This window comes from Siniperca chuatsi, linkage group LG8 (genome assembly GCF_020085105.1).
Source record: "Siniperca chuatsi isolate FFG_IHB_CAS linkage group LG8, ASM2008510v1, whole genome shotgun sequence".
Lineage (NCBI taxonomy): Eukaryota > Metazoa > Chordata > Actinopteri > Centrarchiformes > Sinipercidae > Siniperca > Siniperca chuatsi.
Window position 1 is genome coordinate 22,570,038 of NC_058049.1, and position 26,591 is coordinate 22,596,628.

The 26,591-nt window shown below is 41.1% G+C and overlaps 3 protein-coding genes across 11 annotated transcripts in view; 2 read left to right on the forward strand and 1 right to left on the reverse strand.

Moving 5' to 3' along the window:
• The first annotated feature begins 10 nt into the window (after window positions 1–10).
• sybl1 (synaptobrevin-like 1) lies at window positions 11–13,052 on the forward strand. Of its 2 annotated transcripts, none has more exons than XM_044204358.1 (8): window positions 11–304; window positions 9,201–9,378; window positions 10,287–10,344; window positions 10,642–10,779; window positions 10,950–11,040; window positions 11,413–11,480; window positions 11,639–11,731; window positions 12,009–13,052. In XM_044204358.1, the coding sequence occupies exons 1-8, from the start codon at window positions 265–267 to the stop codon at window positions 12,072–12,074; spliced, it is 732 nt and encodes a 243-aa protein (XP_044060293.1). In that variant the 5' UTR covers window positions 11–264; the 3' UTR covers window positions 12,075–13,052. The 2 variants fall into 2 exon arrangements, with proteins under 2 accessions (XP_044060293.1, XP_044060294.1); XM_044204359.1 differs by lacking the exon at window positions 11–304 and adding an exon at window positions 8,662–8,800.
• polr1d (RNA polymerase I and III subunit D) lies at window positions 2,501–9,135 on the reverse strand. 2 transcript variants are annotated; one of them, XM_044204361.1, is made up of 5 exons: window positions 9,085–9,135; window positions 6,913–7,010; window positions 6,383–6,459; window positions 3,472–3,554; window positions 2,501–2,839 (listed from the first exon to the last, which is right to left on the reverse strand). In XM_044204361.1, exons 1-5 carry the CDS (start codon window positions 9,118–9,120, stop codon window positions 2,792–2,794), a joined length of 342 nt encoding a protein of 113 aa, XP_044060296.1. In that variant the 5' UTR covers window positions 9,121–9,135; the 3' UTR covers window positions 2,501–2,791. The 2 variants fall into 2 exon arrangements, with proteins under 2 accessions (XP_044060296.1, XP_044060295.1); XM_044204360.1 differs by lacking the exon at window positions 9,085–9,135 and adding an exon at window positions 7,593–7,747.
• Window positions 13,053–13,271: 219 nt separating the features above from the next.
• The window catches only part of mtus1a (microtubule associated tumor suppressor 1a), a 30,406-nt gene continuing 17,086 nt past the window's right edge, over window positions 13,272–26,591 (forward strand). Inside the window, exons 1-6 of one of the 7 annotated variants that reach the window (XM_044204230.1) lie at window positions 13,272–13,432; window positions 18,785–20,848; window positions 21,120–21,348; window positions 22,824–23,057; window positions 24,538–24,630; window positions 25,336–25,455. In XM_044204230.1, the coding sequence (XP_044060165.1) occupies window positions 18,878–20,848; window positions 21,120–21,348; window positions 22,824–23,057; window positions 24,538–24,630; window positions 25,336–25,455 (2,647 nt within the window). In that variant the 5' untranslated portion in view covers window positions 13,272–13,432; window positions 18,785–18,877. The other 6 variants (XM_044204235.1, XM_044204232.1, XM_044204234.1 and 3 more) reach the window with 6 other exon arrangements.

Genomic DNA, 26,591 nt, shown 5'->3' on the forward strand with positions numbered 1-26,591 from the left:
ATCTGCATATATTAAAGGTTCCCTGTGGAGTTTTTGACCTCTTGTAGCGCTATGAAGCTGTTTTTCTATGAGTGGGGCCCTGTTTTGTTTATCTCGCGCCAAGAGGACGCTCGCTCATGCGGGTGACGCAATACACATTGCTGCCAATGGTTTCACACTATTCCACTGACTGACATGTGATGGTAATGTGCCGAGATATGCAGCAATGTACCAGCAAAGGCAGAGAAGAAGAAGACAGCTAGCAAGTAAGCGTGGATGTAAACAATGCTGGACTTTGTTGGACCTCAAGTATACACACATTTTTGTGAGTAACACTGAATGTAAACATAACTGGTGTTTGTTTACAAGAAAACTCCACAGGTCGCCTTTAAGTGAGGTGTTTGGAAAGGATAAGTTATTTTAACAGTTTTTAGAGCTTGCTGACTTTTCCTGTAAATGTTTCATGTAATGTGCTTTACATCTCTTTTGTTATATCACTTAGATCATAAAAAGAAAGCATGTCAAATGTGTTACAAATGACCTTTTACAAGGCTTTTCCTGGTTTGAAATGAGACATTAGGCGCCAGGGGCCAGTTTGAAGAAGCAGGTTTACAGAGATAACTGACGACTAAATCTCAGAAAAGATCTTCTACATTAGTGCATGTTACAGTTTTGAATAGTTCTGTTTTTTTACTCAGTATAGCTGAAACAGCATCAAGTTCCACAAGGCAGGGAACCGTTATTAGTGGTTACTTTATTTTCTTATTTTGCCCCAGAGTAATTCATAAAGGTTTGCTTCTGAGGTCCAATGTCCATGTTAGAGAGAAAACTATTTAGCAATGGGGAAAGGGATTTTGTTGGGGTTTTTTTTTCTTTCACATCTCACAAACCACACAGAACTGGCTGTAGTATGTAGCTGAACCCTGAGGTCACAGACATGCGCTGCTGCATTAATAAACCTCAATGTAGGATAAACAAAAATCTAAAATAATGACATGAAATTTAATCCTTAAAGCAACAATTCTCTACAATTTTGCAAGTACTGCAATGTAGATATCTGAAAACTGAGAAAGAACTGAGAAAAGCTTATTGATATTAATTCAGTTCGAACTGGAAAACTAAACATACACTTGTGTCATCAGTAATATGTTTCAAATAAAACTTCAGAGCTTCATCCCTCATTAACTAAATTCTGAGCATGACAGTGCGACATTTTGAACAAAACCAATCATGCATGGCGCAACACTGAAAATTATTGTTTGCTAAGGGAATCATTCACAGCAGCCCTCGCTCTCCCTGTGCTGCTGTGGATGAATCATTTTCTGCACAAACAATATATTAAATCTTGTGCCCAACACTTGATGTGGTTTTGGACGTTTGGTGAGTTTTGTGAATTTCCCTTCTATCTGGGATTTGTTGGGTCTCTGTAAATAATATTATAAAGAGTAGAGACTGGACCTGCTCTATAGGAAAAGTGCAATGAGATAACTTCTGTTGTGAATTGGCGCGATATAAATAAAATTGAATTGAATACAGCCAGCACCTTAAACTGTGGTACAAAAGTTCAACTGATTTTGAAAACTAACATCAGGGCCGGAGCTAGCACATTCAGTGCCCGAGGAAAGCTTCCCCTAAAAATGAAAAAACCCCATCAGTTTAACACCTAACATGTTATATATCTTGTTTGTTTAATCCGCACAAAATCTGAACTGGAAAATCTTTGCGCCTGGCCGCGAAATAGTCCAGCGCATAACTCCCCTGTAAATCTACTATGTGGCATTTTTACACTTCAGTTTTTGTATCAAACAAACAAGATATAACGTGTTAATTAGTCAGCTTTCCATTTCCTGCCTTTGTGCTAAATTAAGCTAAGCTACGTATTTACCCTACAGACACCAGAGTGGTATTGATCTTTTCATCTAATTCTCAGCAAGAAAGCAAATAAGCATATTTCCCCAAAATGTCAAACTACTGATTTAAAAAAGGAAAGTCAACCGATTAGATCTTAAAAATAAAAAAATGGTCTAAGCCTAACTTTGTATTCTTGAATAGATATCATTATTTAATTTCCCCTACTGCACATATAGTTTGTCAAATTGGTGAGAGTGGTAATTAGTTGCTATTTTTCCTTCAAATTATGTTCCGTACCCACAGAGGCAGCCATGCATGAATGTGTGGCTGAGAGGGATACGATTAACCTCAAACAACTTTAACGTCATTATTTACACTTGTCTCCCCGCATTTTCCCTCTCTGTCTTACTGGCACTGCATGAAGTCCCTCGCACCACATTCCTCTGCTAATAAGGACATTCTAGCTTCCAATTCTTCCTTCACTCCTCAAACACGGCTTCAAAAGGACAGATGAGAGTAATTTGGCGTTTCAGAGACTCATCGCTTTAGGTTTGGATATCCTTCAAACGGTTACATGAGTAGTTGTGAAAATAAATATTACAGCACAAGTTCAATGGCTGAGAGTTATTCGTGTTAGAAATCTTTCCATGAAATACAAAAAAGAAAAAAGTCCTTGTTGACTTGACTTTTATGTCGTAAATTTCTTTCGCTTATCGTTCCAAAAACTCAGGAATGATGAACAGAGGGCACATTTATCATACACCATACACCAATTCCAACATAATACAAAAAGGGAAACTGTACAAATGTTTGAATGTGAGATGATCAAACTATTTTGAGGAGAACGTTTCATACTCTAACTAGTAGATATATAAAAAGGGACAAATAAAGGTAACATTTTTACAGTTTGTTTGTAGAAACTGTATCTGACAGCTTCATAGTCAAACATATGTGACGCTCTTCATTCCATGGGTTGCTCCTGCCTCTCTTTGAACTCATTAACTCTCGCCTGGAACAAAATAAAAGAACATGTAGTCAGAATTGGAGTCGAGACAGTGTGTTAAACTTAATCAGTGCTGGCTGACTTTCCTTTCACCATGGGACTAATATACAGAGCCAACCAGACAACAAGGCTTTTTTTTCCTGAAAATATTATTGTTCCATGTGTGGAAATTGAGGTTCACTTCTTGCTTGCCGCCCTCTGTAGAGAGGTCAGAGCACCGGGTCAGCTTATGTAAGAAGCCCTGTGGTGGGCAGAGATAAGGAGCCTTCTGCAGGGCAGGAGGTCCTGACAGCTGACACAGGAGGAGGAGGAGGAGGAGGAGGATGCTCCCCGCTCAGCACACACGCCAAAGGATCAGCTGCCGTCCGATTTTGGTCATGAGTCAACAGAAAATGTGAGCTTGTGAATTATCTGTAAACTGGCCAGATTTGTGTTGGACTGCGGCTCCTAACACTGCGACATGTTTAAGTATGTGCGGTAACTCATTTACCCATGTATTGACTTAAAAACAATCGATTCATTATTTTTCTATATGACCTGAAACAGCTAGCACGGAACTCAATTTCGAACCACTGCTGGTCAATATTTCTCAGTAAGCGACTGGTGATCAGTGTAACCAAAGGGACGCCCAGGCTTACCTGAAAGGTGTTGAGAACATGTTGACAAACATCACTGAGCTCATTCAGGCCCCTCCGCAGAGGCTCTGTGGCTGGAATTCCCCCTGGAACGGACAGTAGAAACCTCTGAAGAAAACCACCACCACTAACACAACCACGAATGACACATGCACTTCTTGGGTCAATCATCTCTCCAGGATTCAGCATAAAAGTTGGACAGACAATTTCACATTGTGACTTTTCAGCCTGCTCGCCAAACAGCTGTCGAAGCCCACGACGTTCACACTGTGTTTTTACATTTCACTGACGATGTAGGCAGCCACGATGAGAGCTGCCGGGGTTACCGGAGAAATCAAGAGGGAGATGCTGTTCGGGGGCCCACTTCACCAAATTTGCAACATGCAAGCTGCAATTTACAACATGGGATCGTTTTCTCTGTGATGTTGATAGGTTTCCAGTGTAGTGAGTGGGTCCCCTAATAAAAGCTGTTTTTTGACAAATTGTAGTGTTAAACTCGTGTTCGATGTTATATGGTTATACTTGTGGTTATTCACGTATGGTGAAAATGTATCTGAAAATTAAACACATAAAATCCCAAATCTGTAAAACACACTGCAGACACACAGCAGCTGACAGAAAGAGGAGGTCATATTACACAGAGAAATATTAGCTTTTTCTGGGGGGATAAATGTTAAAAAAAAAAAAAAAAAAAAAGGGGAAGCTAAAGGGCAACGAGAATGCTGATCTTTCAAAGTTTCATCAGGAGTCATAACACCATCAAGCACATCATCTTTAATTAGGAGAGCAGTTTAAAAACAGCACACAAAATGCAACCATTTACTGCATGATGCCTACTGAGTACAATTAGCTGATAATTTGCCTGAAGAGCCACCGCCAGCAATCAATACAAACACACATTATTAGACTGCAAACCATTAATCCAACCAATAAATAACAGCAGTCAACTTTAGACAACCTTATCATACTGTAGCAGTTACCTAGTGTTTCTGTAGTGGTGACAGAACATTAAAAAAAATGTATAGGCTACATACAGTATTAGCTGTTTGAATTAAACCGGGGAAAATATTACACCAAACTCCCTTTAAGAAATGACATATTAACAATTCCTTAAGTGTCCGCAAAAACACATGGCTCTATCAGCACAAAATTAAAGGCGTCATGTGTCGACAGTCTTCTTGTCAATTTGGCATCAATTTAATCCATAAAGTTGAACTGTATGTCCGCACTTACATACTTTCCTTACGTCACATTTTGGATGTTGTCGCCTCAACTCGCTTCAGTTGTTTAGCTGCGCTATTTTAGTGGGAGAAGACCGTGGGGAATGAGAGGCAAACGTTTCAAAAATGAAGATTTCTCACTAAAATACGTGCTGGTCGGTGGATCAGATACACGCCACATTAAAACACCGACTCATAGCACTGTTAATTCACCGCCTAACGTGTGTGAGACGGTACCTGAGGAGTTTTTTCGGTCGTTACAAAAGTAAACCTCCCCGGTTTGCTGCTGGAGAGAGACAGTAAACGCGCAGACTGTAAGAAATGTGTTGTTCGCAATGTAGCTTCATCAGGGGAAAATATGGTGCCCTGTGTGTAAATATGACGCTTCAACAGTGAGTTTACTGCGTCCTTTGGATTTTAACGCGTCAGAGATGCAGGAGCTAGCAACATCACTGTTTTCTCTCGCTCACTAATCAAAACAAATGACATATTTGCAACCCATGCATGTGCCTGCAGGAGCCCTGTAGGGCCCTCACATTTACCTACAATTTGCAAGGGACAATCATTTTTGAAACATCACACCGCCACTAACAGCAATCTGTGTGCAAGCACTGGTTCGCAGATCGCTTTTAAGCAAAGGGGCGCCAGTCCGATCAAGCACACAACCAAAGAAATACAGTAAATTAGCAAAGATAAAGTACAAACAAATATAAAAAAAAAACTTATTGAAACATAAATAACTCCAATAAAGACGGCGCTGAGAAAGTCTTTCACGGCACATTTAATTGATCAAAGCGATGAAAGACACTTCTGTCCTCTCCCTCAGAAAGATGACATTTTTACAATACAATTTTAATAAAATAGCAAATGCTGCAGCAGCTGATGACTGCTGATGACACAGCAGGTCGTCAGGAGATGAAGACGTAATGTGCCCCAAAAGTGATTACAACTGCACACAATTAAAAGTAGTTACTTGTTTTTTTCAGGCTCTTGTAATTAGAAAGGGAATACTTCTGCTTTATTGAATGTTGATTCAAACAGGCAAGCGGTTTTTAAACTCTCACTCTCTGCTCCACTGATTAATCAAGAAATGCGACACTGAAAACAAATGAATGAAAAGGACCGTTAGCTGCAGTCCTGGCCCTCTTCTCCCGATTGACATGAAGACTTCCACCCACCCATTTTCATTGTGGTCATGGTGGGGAATAATAATGACAGAAATAAATATAGAAGCGGCCATGAGGAAAGACCTTCCAGGCATCTTGAAACTCAGTTCAAGATCAAAAACAAGTTGTTTTCTCAGTCTTGCAGAGTAATTTCATGTGATGGAGCTGCTGTAGGCACTTTGTGCAAAGCAGATGACAGATGGCTTTTTGTATCAAGGCAAGTGGTTATAGTCCTCTGCGGGGGTGTATGTGCATGTGTGTATCTTAAAGTATGTGTGTGTGTATGTCTGTAACTTAAAGTACGTGTGTGTGTGTGTAACTTAAAGTCAGTCACTGGCCTTTCTTGTTCGACTGAGTGGACAGAGTGAATGCACCAGACTCCAATCGACGTGTTCACTCTGCAACACAGCCCAGAAATGTTTACTCTCTAGCTGTCCAACGCACGTCTGCACACCTAAACTAACCGGGACTGTAAGAAGTAGAAAAAGAGGATGAAGTGGGGGGGGGGGGTTAAGGCGTGTCTCTCACCTCGTGTTTGAATGCGAAAGTTGATCTTGCTCTCAGACGGATGGGTGATGGTGTAGCCACAAAACTCGACATCCGCACTGACAGAAAACAGGAAGATGAAAGCAAGATTTGTAGTCATTATCAATATTTTGCTTAAAATGGGTGGGGTAGGGTGGGGTGGGGGTTGGGGGTGTTGCAAACATGAAACACTATCAACTCGTCCCAGCTGACATGGACTGACTGAGAACAAAAACACTGGGAACAAAGAGGAATCACATACGCACTCAGAGATCATTCTGACAATTTATAATAATAATAACAAAAAGGGAGTTGTTGGGAAAATAACAGTCCCCTCCAGCTGAAGTCACATCACAAATGACACAAATTAAGTCATCAGTCATAATCTTTGTACTTCAAACATGCCGCAAGGAAGGGGGGGGGGGTTAAATGTTCTTAAAAGAAGACAGGGCAAACCTGTGACCATGACATGCTAAGTTTAAAGTAGCAGTTTGTTAAAAAAAAAAAAAAACAAACAAACAAAAAAAACTGACGTCTTCATGATCATATATCTGAGAGAGTTGCCCAGTGTATGGTCTTCATCATGCAACACAAATGTCACGCAGCCCTCATCAGCCCCATCAGCCTGGACCTAAAACACAGCAGAAATACTGATATTAAAACAGCACGCATCAAACTGTAAACAGAAACATTACCCAACTCCCTCCTTGGCGATTACTGAGTGGGAGAATCAGTAACATGGCGTGGGAACTATTATGCATTGCCAATACATTCAATACTTATTATCTCACAGATGCACAGTGACGAGCATCAGTTGAACATACTGAACAGCACAGACACACTGAGAGAAGGCTCGGGTCTGTTTAAATACTGCCTCCTAGTGGAGAAACTCAGAACCAAGCAAATGTAAAGTAGGCTAACGTTGGTGATTTACGTTCAGGTACGTGTCAGCTTTAGCATGACACCACTCGTTATTTGAGTCCAAAACTAAGGTTACATTAAAGTGAACGGCTTATAGTGTAGTTTGGGTTTCAGGTGGAGAAACTGTTTTCTCACTGCTAGCTTCTGTAGCTACCCACGTGAGGAGTTTACAGGCGGTCGAAAAGCTATCATTAGCTTCTTTAGTTGAATATGTTCTTACAGAGTTTAACAAAGGCAAACCCCTATAGCTGTAAACAATATCAAAAAGCAGAATGGCGTTTTGGCTTTTTACCATCTCCAGCACTGGTTTCTTTTCGCCTTCCCCGGCCATGCTTCACATTACGGCTCTGTCTGTTAATGCAGACTTCGTGTAGTTTCAGCCCTCACCATTGTCTGACCGGCAAGTGTCAGTAATGATGATAAATTTAAGTTACTGATATGAAACAAAAATGAGTTTGTAGTGGTCCTCTATAGGCTGAGGTATTCCCAAAAAAAAAAAACCCGCGATAATGTGGGTGTATGGTGGAGACAATGCTCTTTAAAGCATTTTAACATGAAATATTTTCTCTTCTAACTTTGCTGTCCCAGCTCACAGCTCTGCAGGTATCCCCTGCTAATGGCTGCCCTGACTGTTCTGTTCTTCCATTTAAAAGGATTTGTCTCAGTGGTTCAATGGGTCAACCATTTACACACTTGAATAGCAAGGCTGGGAGCCACACACACATTTGTACCTCCAGTAGACAAGCCACAGTAGAGGAGAACTGTATGGTGATGGAGAAGTTTAAAATTGTTGATGATGTTACAGGTACACTGTAAAGAACACATTTCATTTCAACATTTCAGCAATGTGCCAATAATGTATGACCATGTAATGCTGAGTGCTATAACTTTAACACATATTAGTGTTTAAGTACTGTAAACTGTGTGAGAAACTGATGTTTTAGGTGAGATATTCATTAACCTGGGCATCACAGCATATGACTGACATTCCATATGTTTACTTTAGTTGTTCTCTTCATTTTTTATTTATTATTATTATTATTTATTTTTTGCTGGCTGTCACGCGTGTTGTGATATAATGTAGTGACTTATGTTTATTAAGAACCCATCCCTGCACTGTTAGGTAGATAACAATAGAGTGAGTTATTCATAAATAGCGTGTAAGTTGCCTGTAAGACCTTAACAAGGGCTAAAATAACCACATGAACTACAAACTGTCGCCATAACGTGACGTAGGTATGAAAACATGTGACGATAACACTGCATAACAGGAAGTTAAAAAATGTAGTTGAAAAATCGAAACAATACAATTGAGTAGGTAGGCCAAGGAATGTGGTAAGAACTACATTACCTAGCAGGAGAGTGAATTCGTTTCTGGTCTGAGGGATTTTGCGAAGCAGAAGTCACTCGAAAGGGATTAGCTAGCTTGCTAGCAGATGCTGCTCTTTCGATGTTGGAATTTGCGCTAAATGCTACTTTGAAAAGCGCTGACACTTCAAGGTATTGGATTTGTTATTATATATCACTGTTAACTGCGTTAGCTCCGTAGCTAAAAACGATCATTGGTATTGTGATAAACCGTTAACTTGACGTTACCTGCCTAACGCCGTTATGTACATTGGTGAACAACCTTATTAGCTAGCTAGCCTGTTGTTTTGCAGCCACCGTTATTCTCGCTTTCGTTTTCATTTCTCGTGACAACCGGATCATGTGTAGTTAGTTTAGTGGCTACTAACGCTAGTGTTCATTCACACATACTTTCTTCTCCTGCATTTCTGTTCTACCTGTAACGTAACCCTCACACGTTTCACCAGAATCATTCTCTGTTAAGCAATCTCCTCTTTCCCCAGCCTCTAGCTCCACCAGTAACATCTCACTGCCCTTGTTTGTGTGTTGTCAGCGAGTAATAGAGCTGAAACCCCAGCTGTTGCCATGGCAATCCTGTTTGCTGTGGTGACTCGTGGAACCACCATCCTGGCAAAGCATGCATGGTGTGGCGGCAACTTCCTGGAAGTGACTGAACAGATTTTAGCCAAAATCCCATCAGAGAATAACAAATTGACCTATAGCCACGGCAGGTAGGACTAACACACACGTGCACACTTCCTTACACCTCATATGCTGTGGCTACATGGTCTGCATGCCGTTCCCAGTTTAGGAAAGTTCATATTCTACTAGTATGTACAAGTGGTAATGTGATCAGATAAACATATACCTTAATAGAAAGTGCATCATGGGTAAAAACAGTGGTAAACTTACCTGGAGTGCTGTATAAAATACCAATAAAATACCCATTGGTTCCCAGTGGTTTCTTCAGACAAGTCTAAACTTTGGCTATGCACACAACAACCACAAAACAAGCTATACTTGTCATCAGATCAATGCAAGATGTATTAGTGTGATTCATATAAAATACCAGTTTACATGCCATTTGGTCAGATTTTCCCACTTTGCCCTCTACAAAATATTGTTACATTATTTTCAGCCATGCACTATTTTAATGATGATCAGCAACGTGGAACAAATTTACTTGCAAATCACAACTTTAACAGCCACTTGGGTATTGCAATGTATTATTGCCAATAGGGGTTGATCCTCCAATATTATTATTCTCCAATGTGATGTTACTTTAATCATTCAGGGTCTTTTCATTTCACACCCTTGGGAAACCTTTAAGATGGGTTTTTGTGACCAAGTAATCGGGATTTTCAAGCAGAAATACAGCTGCGTTCACTGACTAGATGCAGCGTGGACTGTCGTATATTAGTATGTGACAAGCTCTAGATCAATAAAAGCTCAGATATCAGAGCTTACAGAAGGTGCACTGCAGGAAACCACATCCTGAAACAATAAAGTGGTATTACATGCCACAAAGGCACACCGCAATGTGTCCTCACTCAAAAATGATGTAGCGTGCTGTATTAAACTGTGCTTTCAACTGTATATCTGTAATGTTATCAAAATTTTGCCTTTTTTCTTTTTTTAGCTATCTCTTTCATTACATCTGCCATGACAGAATCATATACCTGTGTATCACTGATGATGTAAGTATATAATTGTGCAGGATGGGGCATGATGCACTTCATGTGAATAATGTAATATAAAGAAGAGTTAAGAAGTAAAGTTTAGGAACCCAGCCACTTTAAGAAACAGAAATAAAGTTATTGCACCCAAATATATCTCCAACCCATGTTTGTGAAGTATATATTGAGCCTATAACAACAGAAAGCAGAACAATACACTCAGATACAAGGGAACAATATAAAAAGCCATGTTTGTTCATTTCACTGGACCATTACTTAAAATAATAACTCTTATATTAAATTTTTTTTAAACCAAAGGACTTTGAGAGGTCACGTGCATTCAGCTTCCTCAGTGAAGTCAAGAAGCGCTTCCAGACAACGTACGGGTCGCGAGCTCAAACAGCCCTGCCTTATGCCATGAACAGTGAGTTCTCCTCAACACTGGCAGCTCAGATGGTGAGTATGACAAGCGCCTGAGCATATTGAGCAACATTATCTTGTGAGGGCTCTGTGACTGCTTCTTACTTCTGTAGTCTATAAAAAAACACACACAGATTTTGGAATCACAAAATACACTTTAGATCTCTTTTCCCCCTACCTTTCTCTGTCTTTATTTCTCTTTATAGAAACACCACTCAGACCCACGAGGATCAGATCGTGTCACTGAGACTCAGATGCAAGTGGACGACCTGAAGGGCATTATGGTCCGCAACATAGGTGAGCTGCTCATGAGTTCCCCCATGGCACAGTGATGCTGAAAGGACCTCTTTTTGAGGTGGGGTTATAAGATAATAATGGAATTAAATGTCCATTTAATTGAGTTCAGAAAAAGCTTGCTATGTGTGAGTGGCATTTTTTCACTTATAAATGAATGCAGTGTGTTGTGGATGCATCAGTGACCTCTTCATTATGCTGTGCCAGTGAAGCACTGGTATTTGTTGGCCTTCATGCCCAAAGCAAATGTTCTGGCCAAAATTTTACATAATACGTTAAATTCAGATTTCACCAACCATTTGTTCCGAATCTCATTTACACTAGACCTTTTGTGTCTCCCGAGTGAACTTTGGCTCTCTTTGTGTCTCTTTACAGACTTGGTAGCTCAGAGGGGAGAGAAGCTGGAGTTGCTGATTGACAAGACAGAAAATCTGGTTGATTCAGTGAGTTTAAGGACCAGTGGTTCTGCCCCGTTCGCCCTACTTGTTTTCTGATGCATGATATTTGGCTTTATACAAGTTTATATTTTGACAGTAATCTAGCAAGCTACTTATCCGCAAATATTGTCACTGATGTTACTTTGTTTCCCTACTCCATTTAGTCGGTCACATTCAAGACCACAAGTCGTAACCTGGCACGAGCCATGTGTATGAAGAACCTCAAACTGACTGTTGTCATTGTGCTGGTGTGTCTGGTGAGTACGGACAGAAATGGTAATTGGTCAGATGCTGGTTATTAGTGGGATTCAGTGATTACTTAGCTCTTACTGTTTTGATTTTCAGCTATAATGAGGCTCAGCTGTCCAGTAAAACTCCTGTAATTTACTTTACATTATTAACTTACCGAAAACACATTGCAGCATTGATCTTTCCTAAGAGGGCTCTTCAGCATTGTTTGACACATATGTTCTCACTGTGTGATTAATCCAACAGTGGCGCAGGAAGTGAACTTTGTGTCTGTGCTCTTTTCAGGTGGTCCTTTACATTATCGTTTCTGCTGCCTGTGGAGGCCTCAGCTGGCCCACTTGTGTCAAATAGTGAGAGGAGAGTGGGGTTTAAAGGAGAAAGGGAGAAGGGGAGAAGCGCCTGCCAACTCTGCCTGCCAATGGATGCAAAAGGAAACACAACTTTCCTTCCTTTACTCCTCTAGATTCAACATCCCCAGAAGACACATGCTGCTCCTCCACCTGCCTCCTTCCTCGCCCCCTCTTTGATAGTGTGCACACTGACTTGCCTTCTGGACAGGGAGTCCCACCTCATACCCACACTAATGGACAGCAGCCGTGTGGCCTAAAACTGATGTGGAACAATAATCCTGTCTTATACTAGTCTGGTACATTCATCCTGTCTCATGCACTTAGTGGCCTGATGTATCAGTTTGCGATACTGTCCTGCACCTATCTATGTAAATAATCCATTCAGACAGATACCAGAATGAACCACAAAGATAGCTTTGTTATTGTCCTGCTTTTCCTTTGCTGTCAACAGAGACATATGGATAGCATTTACAGTCTGGTTCTCTGAAAACTAATATTTGACAAAACAGATGCAGTATATAGTATGTCTCAAGTTACAAGTGTCTAACGAACCATGTTGGTGGTGTCTCATGAATGAGATGGTCCCTTTTTGCTCAGAAACAGATTTTCTGATTTCCTTCATGTTTTATCACCAAGCACATAGTATATTCTAAAATGGATGTTGTAAAATACGACATAATATCATACAAATAAATATTGTACATTTGATTGATGTGACTGATTCAAAAGACGTAATGTTTCTTTTAAATCGAGCCTGATTTTTGGGAGAATCCTTATCTCTTTCCCACCTTGATAGGAGACTTACTTTCACCCTTAACTCTGCTAGGATGTTCAGTGTGCCCATATGTTCTTTCTGTTAACACAATGCACTTTTTACATTGTACATAGATTTGCATCCTGGCATCATATGATTTCTAATTATGTAATTATTTAACTATTGTACATCTAGATTTGAAATAATAAAATCTGATGGTATCAAGTGGTTGATCTTTACAGATGCAAAACAGAAGAGTTGTTATGTGGCTTTCATTTTGAACATTTTGACCTGACTGATCTTCAGCTGAACTGATGGAGGCAATTATTCTTTCACTAGTTGATTAAAACGAATTGCCTATGGCTAACCGTTAGTTATACGGGGACGCCGACTCATCACACATTGTGTCAAAGTTCAAGCAAACAACGTCGCTTCTGCGGGACAACATGAGCTGAACTGCGGTATGAGCAGCCTGTTGTTTTGAATGAGAGCCGACAGTGTGAAGTTGGTCTGTTCAGGATGCTCTGAGAAAGGAAAACGACCAGGTGAAAGTAATTGTTCAATAGGACCTCGTCAGCGGCGCGCTCCCGTCAGTCCTGTGACAGGTACGTACCATCAATCTAGTGCTGTGTTTGGGGGGGGGGCGGTTATGTTTAACTATGTGCTTTTTATGAACTTAATTGACTACTGTATGTCTCAGCTGTTGGGCAGGTGGTAAGGCATTTTCTATGTTTTATCCCACATTATGTCCCTACTTTAGTTGTACACTTAAGGTAGCAAAAAGTTTAGCTTACCTCCTGTCAACAGAAATTAACGGTAGCGCCAAGCTCTGTTCTTGTTTGCTTGATACCTGGTTAACATTAAGCTAGTTAGCCCCTTTTTCTCTCCCGTCAACCGCTGTTGGCTCCGTTTTTGCTTTTCAACCGTAGAAATTCATGTCGTTTAAGACTGCTAACGTTTGCTAATACCAGGTCATTTGAACATAATTCTAGCTTATTCCCTAATATTTTAAAGTGTCCCAGGGGTGTTGTGTAGTCTACTGGGGTTTAAACCATTTATGGACTTGAAAGAGTATTTTCCTTTCTATTTGTAGCTACATACTATGTTTACTCCTGATCTAATTATAGACCAAACTGGCTGGAGGAGGCCTCACACAGGGATAATCTGTCAGTCAGGTGCAGGGGGCTAGTTGTTTTGATCAGAAAATGTTGTACCAATGCCCTCATGTGTCAGCCATGCAGGAATGAGGAACTACAAATACACCCAGCAAGATTCATTCATGTTATTCTGGCTTTATATACACACCTTTTAGACTAGGTGACAGTGAACTCCCTATGTATCTGCTTGCAATTTGATTCAACTGTGTTAACTTTAAAACCAATTTCAATATCCTTGTGGTGTTAATTACACCATATTGCATGGTGAAATTATTTTATTCAGCAGTGACACCTTATAAAACAGTGCTGTACAGTACAACACTACAAACACTGTTCTCAAAGGTTACTATAGAGTATAGATGAGTATCTGACACAATATTTTATGCTGAGCTTGAGGGTTCATTCTTGACCTTTGGAACAAGCAGCTTGTCAAAAAGATTCTTAACACAAGGTCCAATTTAACGTTTCTTCTTATTGTTTGTTGTTGTCCACCCCCTGGAAATGTGTGTTCAGTGTGAGCATCAAAGATTAGGCTAACTGAATGAAGAGCTAACCAGGAAACATTTGCACAGCTGCTGACACATCTGCCATGCCTCTGTTTTTCACTTGATGCCATTGGCCCACAGCTTGGTCTTGAAAGCCTTGTCCATTTCTTCTTGCTGGAGCAGAGTGACTAATCGTCTGACTGTTGATAGACAGTGCCACGCTATTCTTCTAACCAGGCTCATTGGTGTGGTTTTGTTCCCCTGTGCTTTACAGAGGGCCGCGTTGTCCCTGTGGTATGCAGGAATCCTCCAGCTTGACCTGCTGCCCTGCTGTAGTGTGGGGCAGCTCTGTGCCTGGGCTTTTGATGGCTGTCCCTGCTACTCATAACTGCTCACTGTATTATACTGATGTGTCCAGTCACCCATGCAAAGGCAAGGAAAGGCCATTTGAGGCTTTCTGCACAGTGCCTGAGGGAATTCAGAAATAGAGAAGCATTGTTCTGTTTATCACTCTCAGTTTTAAATGTATAATGCAATTTGAAGGCTAACTTGCATTGAATTTTTCAATGATAAACAGAGGTACTTAATGAGGCATCATATCAAACAGTAATGTTGATAATTAATGTGAGCCAATTACAAAATAACTCGATTTTATTGTTTGGCAAGGCAGAATGGTCCTGACTTTCAAAACACAGGCTCCAGTAGACCACACAGTAGTTGGCAGTTTACTGTGAGTCTCCGTTATCAGAGGGATTTTGGTTGGTCATCCCACTGTGTAGGTGGCAACATGCATCACCAAGGTTTTAGTTCTGATTCTTGGACTGGAGAGTCTAAAAGCTGCTTTAAATGAACATAAAATGCTTACATTACATTACTAGACATATTAAATAACAGATTTTACATGATATAAGACTGATTCTTGGAAGAGATAATAAGCTGACTCTATACCACGATTAACAGCTTGTCTTGTTAAGATTAGAGGGTAGTTCCCAGGGTCAGTGGCCTTAAGCAGAAATAATGTGGGTCTTAGGGGTGTTAGACTCTGGTGTCGCCCCACTGCTGTAATGTCAGGATCAAGTGTCGACCTGTTTGTGTACAACATGAGGCCGTGTCATTGAAGGACTTAAGAGAACATATCAGCTATAACAAACATTGTAAGGTGTCTTGCCATCTTGGAGTAAGTTTCCAAAGCACATTTTGGTTGGGATCTACCATTTAAAACATAGTCATAGTGCAACATTCTCCTGCACCTAGGCCTCCCGTCACTCTGCTCCCCTTTTCACTTATCCCTTACTAAAAAGCCGCCTGATCCATTCCCTCATAAAAGAGGGACTTTGGCTGCTAAGCAACAGTGAATGCCAACTGAGCCTGGCAGGCCATGGCCACTCCCCCTGCACTGGGCTCAGCATGGATAAGGTAACATGTTGCTTTCTTCCGCCTGCTCCCTTTGTAAACTTGGGAGTGGAGCTCTACACTGAGCACAGTGCGTAGCTGGACCTTGACATGCCTGCACTGAGGAGCAGTGTGCCAAGTCACTGATGGGGTCTGACACAATGGCTCGTTGGAGAGGTTGCTGATCCACTGCTGCAGTAGGCCTGCTGGACTGGAAGTCACGTTACCTCAGAGAGGGGAGGAAAGAACAGAATCTAACGCCTGCACAAGGGCCACGCTCGTTCAGGCTGTGATGTTACTGATGCACGGTTGACTCTGAACACGAGCAGGGAGGAGTTTTGGGACGGGGGTTGCTGGTGTCTGGCTGTAGCAGACTCACACACCACTGTCCGCCCAGTTGGCTGGATTTAGCGCTTTAGAAGGAAAGCAGTAATAGGATTGTCTCTGAGAGGGTGAAATGAGCCGGGTGAACCTGTAAAAACTGAGTGATACAGCAGCCAACACAGCTGACTATGGAGGCATTTTCTTCCCCACTGTTATCATTGAATGGAGAGGACAAGACTGGAGGTATTAAGTTAGTTCATATTATAGTTGATCAGTTTTTTTGTGAAAGCTAAGCGTTGTAGACCTGTTTAAAAATGTATTTTTTCCGCAGTGTTTCTTTCTGTTTATTGGCTCAGTGTCTTTTAGCTTGAATTTCGTGGATCTGTTTCTCCATAAACATTGTCAGGTCATTGTTTGTCTCAGGTGCAGTTGTACTTTACATAACAATGTAATGCCCAGTCACATTTTTAACCAGCAAAATCACTGTTATGCTGCATTATTCTGTGTGGGAAGATACTGCAGTGGCCTTGGAGAGGCTGTTCTTGCCAAGGTTCAATGTGCACAGCAGTTTGCCAGACAGTATATTTTATTTGATTGTACAGATTGTAATGTACAGTAAGGTGTGTTTGTTTCTCTGCCTGTTAAACATATTATTCATCCAGATTTGGACTGCTGGCCATGCTGATAAAAGCAGAGCTGCTGAGATATCTTATCAGCAGTTATGTGGAAAGTAAGGCATATTTAAATATTAACACCTAATCAGTATTGTGGCATATTTATATTTCTCCCAAATTTTGAATGTGTTGTGGTTGTTGTCTTTACAGACTGAGCAGTAGCCACAGACCCACATTGCTCTAAGGTCGAACATATTTCTAATTAACATTTTGACGTGTGTATGCTTGGAAGTGAGGCCAGAATGGTCCAGCCATCACTGGGACAACTAGTCTGGATTTTTATAAATGTTGTGTTTTTGAGGAAAATTTTCTACAAACTAGTTCACTTTTATAGTTGACCATGTGTTTTTGATTTCTTTTACAGTGTCTCATTTGAAGAAAAATGAATAAATTTGAGTTGACACTTGCTGAATTCTGAATGTGTAATTTGTAGGTTCTGTTGAAAATTCTGATTGAGTCAATGTGCTAGCAAAAATTGGTTTGTAAAGGTGGCTGATATTTTGGTTATGCGAAAGAACAGTCAATTTAATTATAATTTTGTGAACCTTAGGCAGCTAGCTCAAGTATTGTCTGGTGGTCTTTAGTGACTACAGGTGTCTATGACTGTTTAACTCTTTGGTTACGTCACTCACTTTAAGTAGATCCTTGTGACATAGGGAAAGGAAAGGCTTATTTTCACACCCAGACCATTCAACTGCTGGATTATGTTTTGATATTGCTACAAAAGAAATTTCTATCATAGCAGTAAAACACACAGACAAGCAGGCTGCCACTCAAGAATGGAAACACGAGGTTAACGTGCTGCGTATTATGAACTGAACCTTCTCTCCCATGACTGTTCTGTGTTTTTCTTTGTAGTGCTTTTAAAGTTGAATGTTCTGCTGACAACCAAGAGAAACTGAACTCTGAACTCAGGCTTTTCTTTAACTAAGTTATCTGTTTTCTGTATTCTGTTGTGTGTATCCTGGTAAAGTCACATAGCCATACTGATCCTTCCCCTTTTCTGCAGTTTACTCCCTGTCTCATTAAACTTGACAGTAGAAGTGCAGTAGACTATACACTTTCGCTCCCAATGATCAAGATATGTGTTGGTGTTTCATTCACTATTACGGGGTAATTTCAACCAGGGCTGATGGTGCTATAAAACCGTACAAGGTCAACCTTTTGCTATAGAAACATGTTAAGATTATTTATTATTCTGCTTAAGTTTACTTCAATTATTACATTTTCTTATATGCACCAGGATGTCTGAGGTCTGCATACTGGAACATTTTCAGGCTGTTGGTGACTTGATATCTTACTCTACCACAATGGTGCTTTTGTTGTAGTAGTGACTGGCAGGCTTAGCAGTCCAGTCAGCTTAAATAAACACAACAGTGCCCAACAAAGCAGTTAAGACTGCCATTTATTTCTCATGTCAAACGCATGTTGGCTCATTTCAGAGTAGAAACATGGCTCGTAACTGGTCCATCCTCACATTTAAGTTTTTATTAAACCATGATTCAGAAGAGACAGAAATTTTAGTAGTGGTAGTGATGTTTTCTACTCATTCTCACCTGGAATATAAAGTAAACCGCATAGGAAAAAGTAGTTTTTTTTCTTCATAGGTGCCTTGACATATGATGCTGTGACTAGTAAAACATATCTTTTCGAAAGGGTACAGATACTTGAGTAACCTGATATTCAACAATCTTGATGAAATTACAGCTTATAGCACAGCTAGGAGTTTATATAGACAGACTTGCACTACAGTATACCCTAAGCATGATCCTGATGACTTTTGCATTTTTCATTGAACTAAGTCATAAATAATTTGAGTATCCAGCTACTGTTACATTGACCATTGGCTACAAAGGCTTACCAGGGCCAGCCAAAGCTCAGTTTGGGGTGTTTCTGTTTGTGTGACGTTTTCCTCCTCTTTACAGATATTCATGCCTTATCAACAAATCAGATGGACTGCAGTGATGCTAACCGAATGTGAGGTTATTTAGAACTACAGAAGTTTTCAGAACTCCGACATGTCCACTGACCAAGATGAGCGCACAGTTCCTTTGCCCCACAGAGACCTGCAGCTGGTCCTCTCCCCTGAGAGTCATTACAGCAACTCGTCACTGTCCCCTCCACCTGACTCCAACAGTAGCATTTCCAACCTGAGTGACAGAGAAGCCAACAGCTCCCCTGACATCAACATGCTGGAGGGCTGTCTCAGCGACTGTACCCCTGTGGATAACCCCTACAACAACCCCTTGCCACAGGATAATGTGTTCTGTAGTGTAAGCATGAACCTGAACCAAACTTTTATTGCCACACCTGTTAATGGCAGTGTGAATTTCTGGAATGAAAACTTGAGTCTGATGAGCAACCATGAGACAGGATCAGAGAAGTACCAGACTTTTAGTAAAAACACAGAGGATGGAAGTAACTGTGCAGTGACGTCTCCAGACTCTGCTGGAGGGGAAAGCCACCGGAGTTCATGTGAGATCTCCTGTAGAGGATCCACTGAGAATGACTGCTATTCAGTGAGCTCTGAAGAAATGGTAATAAGGAGCAACAGTTTTTGCCTGGAGGACCAGTCACTCTTGGTAGTCTCTTCCCTGGAGGAGTCGTCAATCTCTCTAGCTGCGGGCCATTCAGCATTGCTTGCTGAATCTCACCTGCTGTCGCCCTCTCTGCTGGATGTCAGCGAAAAATCCACAGAGAGAGTCATTGAGGAGAACACAGGCCATCCGTGTCTTGGCATGACTTTCACTCAGGCAGAGCTCCCCTCGGAGGAAAATGATATGGCAACACCCAACTCTCTTGTAGCTTTGTCAAGTGAGAATGAAGGAGGTCTTTTGATTACCTTTGTCTGTGAAACATCTCCTGCAGACTGTGGAAAAGAGGCTCAGTTTGCTAGTGCTGAGGCAGAGCCCCATTTCCCTGGATCATTTACACCAGAACAAGGCAAGACCTTTGTGTCCACTCTGTCAGCTATGCAAGACACTGATAAGGATTTTCATACTTCCACTCCAGTACAAACCATTGGGAACATGATACCCAGCCTCCCATCCTTTTCAGAGTCTCCCTGCACTGGAAACGCAGGCAGCCCAGGACTCCACCCTGTTAAACGGCAGCAAATCTCTGTGACTCCTAAACAACATTTGGTTGCAGGACTGCTGCCTTCAGCCAGCAAAGTCAAGAAAATGGAAATTAAGAAGTTTTCCAAGTCAGGCTTCAGCAGTGTAAAATCTAAAGTTGTGACAAGAAATGTGCATCAAATGTCAGTGCCAGGTCCTGCTTCACAGCACAAACCATCACAAGTTAATGTGAACAATAAACACACTGAAGCACACAGAGGAGCAACAATCAGGATTAGTCCTGCCAAGGTAAGGAGTAGCACTGCAGTTGTCTCTACCACCGCTAAAATAGTCCATGATGCTCAGAGACGAGTGAATACAGGGGCTACTAATTTGGGCATGACAATGATACAGTCACCTGGGCATACTGCTGTGGATGGACAGGGCAAGAGTAGAGCATCCCCACCTTACCACCGCCCAGCTGCAAATAAACATGCCTCAGCAGTCCAATGCAGTAACGCCAGTTCTGAAACAGAGCAGGCTGGCAACCAGACCTTCTGCTTCTCATCCTTAGAAAAATCCCCTGATAGAAGTGGCCAAACAGATCCCAAACCAACTCCCAAGAAGGGTGTGTCGAACAAAATTGAGGCCAAGTCAGGCTCAGCATTAGGTCAGGACAAGCCTCCTGTCCTCAAGACGCGGCCTCGCTGCTCATCTGAGAGTTTATCATTGTCATCTAGGGTACCCAAGGAGAAGAGAACTACTCTTAGGTTCTCAACTAGCTTTACCATTCCTAAAGCTAACACCCACCTGGGCCACACCAAACCAGGGAATCTGAACTGCTCTTCCCAGAATAAACGGGCCATACAGGCTGAGGCCACAAATGGACCTGCTGAAAACTCCACAAGGGAGGTGAAGAAGATCAGCCTGGTGGTGAGTATCGACTTATAATGTGAACAATTTAAAAATTGAGCAAACAATTCATTGTTATTTTCAAGTACTGTTAATATTCATGTTCTTGCAGCGTTTTCTATAAGCCACATTAAATCCAAATATTTTGGAGGAAAGAGTTTTTAGAGTAGGTCACAGAAAGATTTGGTTGGAGCTGGCAGGGATCTTTGGGAAAATGTTTTCTTGTGTTGTGAACTATCAGGGCCAATTACATAAAACTGAGGGACTGAATGAGAAGTTGCTCTCTGTGCAGGTATGCAAACTGACAACAGCAGGAGCCTCATGGGATGAGAGTAAGAGTAGATTTCGAGCACGGCCATCTCTTAGACGTACAAGAGGAGCACCACTTTCACAACCTCTAACTGCCAGTCCCAGACCAGCCACTTTGTCAACCAGACAGAGGCAGGGGACCCTGGGGAGGGATGAATGCAGGACCTCCAAAGCTGTAGGGACACCACAATCCAAGCAGAAGAGCAGTACAGGTAACACTCATTTTATTATAATACTGTGCATGCTGTGTGTTTTTTGTTGTCCAGTTAAGCTGAGCCTGTGATAACATAGTGGGAGCCTTGAGAAAAGTTTAAAGTTGTCCTTCATTTGTTTCACAAAGGGAAAAGTTTACCTATATGTCAGGAAATAAACATTGACAGTAGGTCACAATCAGTACCTTCACAAATCTTATGACATGCCTTTGACTAAGCAGAGAGCAAATGATTTCCTAACTATATTTCCTCTGTTGTGTAAATAGAGGGAATTGTGTAATAGGTCTGTTTAACCCTGTGTATAACTGAAACAAGCACAGTAGAGAAGTTGGACTTGGACTGTACTATGTAGGATTGACAGCAGCACCAGAGGTACATGGTTTTGTGGGGGGGTTATGTACTTTAGCTGATACAGCATATCCTTCAAAGCAACACTGTAATGTTATAAGAGAGCGCTTTACACTCTTCAAATAAACATTTTTGACTTATTCACTAGCTTGCAGCCATCACTTCAGGAATAATGAAAATGACAGATACAAATAATAAATAACATTATTTAAGCTTTAATCTGCATAGCTCTGTTCTACGTAGACATGCTGTTGTAAACTAAAATTATTCAGATTGTAGTAAAGGAGTCTCCCCATCAGAGGGTGACTTTGAGCAGTTCCTCTAATAGACCTACTGTCGTCCTCCTGATGAGCTCAGCCATGTTCCACAGGAACAGTGTTGGATACAGATGTCACCTCCGGTCTCTTGTCCAGGTCTTGGGGATAAACAGCCAACTCCCTCTACCCTACTGCTCTTCATAGAAATTGGAGTCCTGGGGAAGGAGGGGGATTCTTCCTCTGATGGGAAGCCATCTGTACGAGTGGAAAAAGCAGGGGAAGGAAAGGGAGGTTTTGAGCTCACCAATAGTGTTAAAGTGAGAACACAATATTTGAAACAAGCGCCCTGAGCACAGTGAAAAAGCAGTAAGCCTCTCATGCTCCGGCTACAGGGACACTCCATAGGGATGCATTATTTTGCTTAAACTGCAACATTTTTTTAGCTTGTTGTTTCTTTGTAGTTGATAAAATTTGACATGTTTGCTGTAATGAGTAAGATAGGTAAGTTTTGTACAATTTTTATATTAAGTGTAACCATTAAGAAGTAGGTAAACTGTTAAGGATCATTTTTGTATGAATTAATATTTACATTGTTTCCCACACTTTTAAATTTACTTTTTAACTTTTTACTGGTGTTGCTTTCAGACAAACGTCTCTAAAGTATCCTGTGAAAAGGGCTCATTATACTATTACCTGCTATGAGAAAAAGATAGGCCTAATAATAAACCAGACAGTGTGGTAGCTCTGTGGACATTTTTACTGCCTGCATTTGTACTCATCGCCAGTGAGCTCAGTTTTGTGTATTTGTCCTTAATAAAGGGGTTCATGCTGCTGACCTCTGATGTTTATTTGTGCTCCATTGCGTCCCAGGCAGTCAGAGAGCGCAGGCAACAGGAGAACCATCCCTTGGAACTGGCTCAACAGCAAGTATCAAGCCCCAGCTGAATGGATCCCGACCTCCTCAGACTCCCACTCGCCCCTCTCTTATGGGCCCTCCTGCTACTCCTGCTTCTAGACTACCACGCAAGACCGTGGGGCCATCCAGGAGCCTTACTGAGACCAGTGTTCACACTGAGCTGAGTGAAGGTGCTGGGAGTACACAAGGTGAGCCTAACAAGGATTTACATTGTTTTTAGAAATAGGATGTTCAGTCCCTACAGGCTATTACATAAAGGTATGAAGTATTAGTTTTATGCAGGCTGTTTTCCAGGGTCAGGCCATGGTGTTCATAGTGCTTTTTAAGGACACATCTGGACATGGAGGGGAGGGGCTTCTGTTTTTAAATGTTGACCCACTTTAGGGCTGGGCTTGGATGTAAATCTCCCGGGGCAAATCGTTCTCTCATTTAATACGTCCACATCTGCCAAGATACAGGAGCTTGGCATCTTAAAAACATTGTGACATTTTTCAAATTTTTTTTATTTTAAGCTGTGTAAAAACATAGAACATCTTTCAAAGCTATCAAAAAATCTGTATGAATGAGCTAAACTCCAGCCCAGTGCCAGCAAATCATTCTGTGTTGCTGCTTTGAATGGTGAACTTTATAATGGTATTTTATTTTCTTATTGGTGTATTGCATAAAGAGAGGGTGCGCTGTTAGACAGTGGAATCTTTTCCTCCCAGCATCTTCAACAGCATGCAGGTCTATGATTGGCTGAGAGGACCTATTTTCCAATCTGGGGACCCCCCCCCCGCCCCCACCCTCCACCCCATGTGGTTGTCATGGCAACGGGTTCTATTCCACTCTAGTTCACACACAGTGTTGCCTGGAGGAAAGTGAGCAGACATACACAACAACTGATGTCGTCTGAGGTGCTGAAAAGGAGCAGTTTCCCTATTTTCCCTAAAAACCAATGGCTGGTTACACAGGACTTCGAAGCTGCACTTGGACTGAATTTCCAGCTCATGTTTTCAACAACTCCTCTTTAATGGCACAGGGCAGTGCAGCATCCAATTGTGATCTCACCCTCTTGACATGCCTGCTCATTGGATCCTATCGCTTTTGTATCATCCCTTTGTTAGCTGCATTTAATGGAAAAGATAGAAAGCTTTGGAGAAGTAAGTGAGACTGGAAGTTGAATCATAACTCTGGTATCCACGCTAAAGTGTTTAAAGAGCTTCTGCTTCTTCAATCAGTTTAGCTCCGAGGACATACACATTTGTTTTACATGCTGGATATTCATTCAGTCGTATTGTTTATACATTTTATTCTATATTTGCTATATCTTGCCATGGTAAATGTTGTCATAATGGTCAGATTAACATCACCTTTTATTGATCTCATTAATTTTCTTTTACCAGAATGGCTATATTACATTATTAAGATAACAAAGAAGAATTTTATTTACCTTGTTGCACTTGATGTTGTGCTTGTTATACCAGAAATGGTATGTTCACATCCTCTAAGTAGATTGATATGACTTTCTTACAAAGCTACATGACTACATGAGGTCAGTGGTGATTACAGCAGTGCTGTATTGAAAGCAGAGAGGTATTTAAATGCTCAGTTAATTTCAAATGCTTTTACAAAAACACATGCGATTTTCATTTTCGTTTAACCAGCACTTCTCTACTTGTTCAACAGTTTCTGGAGGAGCTGCACATAAACCAACCCCATTCAAAACAGTTGTGCTAAAAGCTAGACTCGTCACACCCCCTGGTAAAAACACTGGACCACGTGAGATCACATTTTTCCATACTTTTATTTTGGTTATGCATCTTTTCATTTTTATAATTTTAGTTTGAAGCCACTGAGCTTAAATTTTGATCGGATTTAAATCTCCCATTTGTAGAGTAAATGTGAGTGAGACCGCATTGATTTTTACACCTTTTTTATCAAATCCTCACGCTATGATAGGAAATAGCCCTGTTAATCTGATTTTAGGTTGAAAGGAATTAAACTCTCTCAAAACACTTAACTACACAGAAAGCTATTACTCAGTAAGGCTCCTGGATGGCCCCACGGTCTTGCGTGGTAGTCTAGAAGCAGGTGTAGCGGGAGGGCCCATAAGAGAGGGGCGAGTGGGAGTCTGAGGAGGTCGAGATCCATTCAGTTGGGGCTTGATACTTGCTGTTGAGCCAGTTCCAAGGGATGGTTCTCCTGTTGCCTGCGCTCTCTGAATGCCTGGGATGCAATGAAGCACAAATAAAGCTGTTACTTCCTGATGTTGTTTATATTGTGAGGTAACTGTATTTGATTAGGGCTTTTTGATCTTGATTTAATTAAATGTCTTTATTTTTCAATTGAACAGTATGTTTGATCAAACCTTAGTTTTGATATAAAAGCTACCTGCGGTTGTGGTCAGTTGCCAGTGTTCGTGCTACATTATGGTTCAGATTAACTCCAGCCTCGTGTCTCACCTGGATCTTCTGCTTGTAACAGCTTTGGCCACAGCAGCAAAACCTGCTGCTTCAATCAGCAAAGGAGTTTCAAATTCTACAGTCAGTCCACTGAAAAGGACTGCTTCTGCAAGACTCATTCGTCTAAATTCAAGTGGACCTGGTAAGAGTCTTTTCGTTATGTTTTCAACACAGCTTGAGCTCCTAATAAATTTGTATCCATTCAATTTATGTGTATTGTGTATTACCTGTGTTTTAACTTAATGTTTACATGACTTGTCAACAACGTGGGCTTGGTTTCTGAAGATATTGGTCACTGTGCTTTAAATGACATTTAAAAATGTTTTGTTAATTCACTTACCCTACTTAACATCATGTTTAGTTTTCTTAATAGAGACCTGATCCAAATATAACATTATCATAATATATTGACTACAAAGAGCACTGTCCTCTGCTGCCCTATATTTGATTGATGTTCAAGTCTAGCATCTCTTTACAAGAATATTAACTGTAAATACTTCTATTTTCATCTCTAACTATACACTGCCATAAGGCACTTGTGGTACTTTAGTAAATCAGATGTGGTTTGTGCTAATTTTGACCAGAACATTCTAGTTATGGTGTCTTTGGTGTTTATCAGTGACCATTCTTTTTTTCCTAGTCTTTTACATCTGTTTCCTGTAAACATAATCACACTAAAGCTGTAATTTGTGCTCTCTGTTTTATTTTCCTTTGTTGCTCTCTGCTGCTGACACACAATGCTTTAGGGTATTTTTGTGCTGTTGATGTATCTTCCTGTCTTACAGTGTCGTTACAGTCTGGTCAAGCTTAGTTTTGCAGAAGCTAGATGGAAAACACGCTGTTGCTAACATGCTAACACTCAGTTAGTCTGCACATTGTTTTGAGTCTTGGATTAAATATGTTTCACAGTCATAGCAGAGGACACATTTTCACAGAAAGCTGTGCCAGCCAAGCTGTTTACAGCTCAGCTCATCAGACAAAACCATGCCCTGAGAAGTCTGTCATCTCTTGTCCTCCCACTGGTGGTGACACAGGGAAAGAGAGTAAATGAGAGGAAGAGTGGGGGTCTAGATTAAATTCCCATTGGCTGCAGTTTCGCTGTTTGCTCCTCCCACTCCTTTCTCTGCCACCCCACCCCCTCTGCATCCTGGCTCTGCTTCAGCACCGCCATCATCCAGCTTGGAGATGCTGCTTTGCCTTGCTGTGAGAGATTCATGTATTTGGTGAATAGCTGAAGAGCTTTACCAAGAGGATTAAGGGATTTTTACATTTATTTTT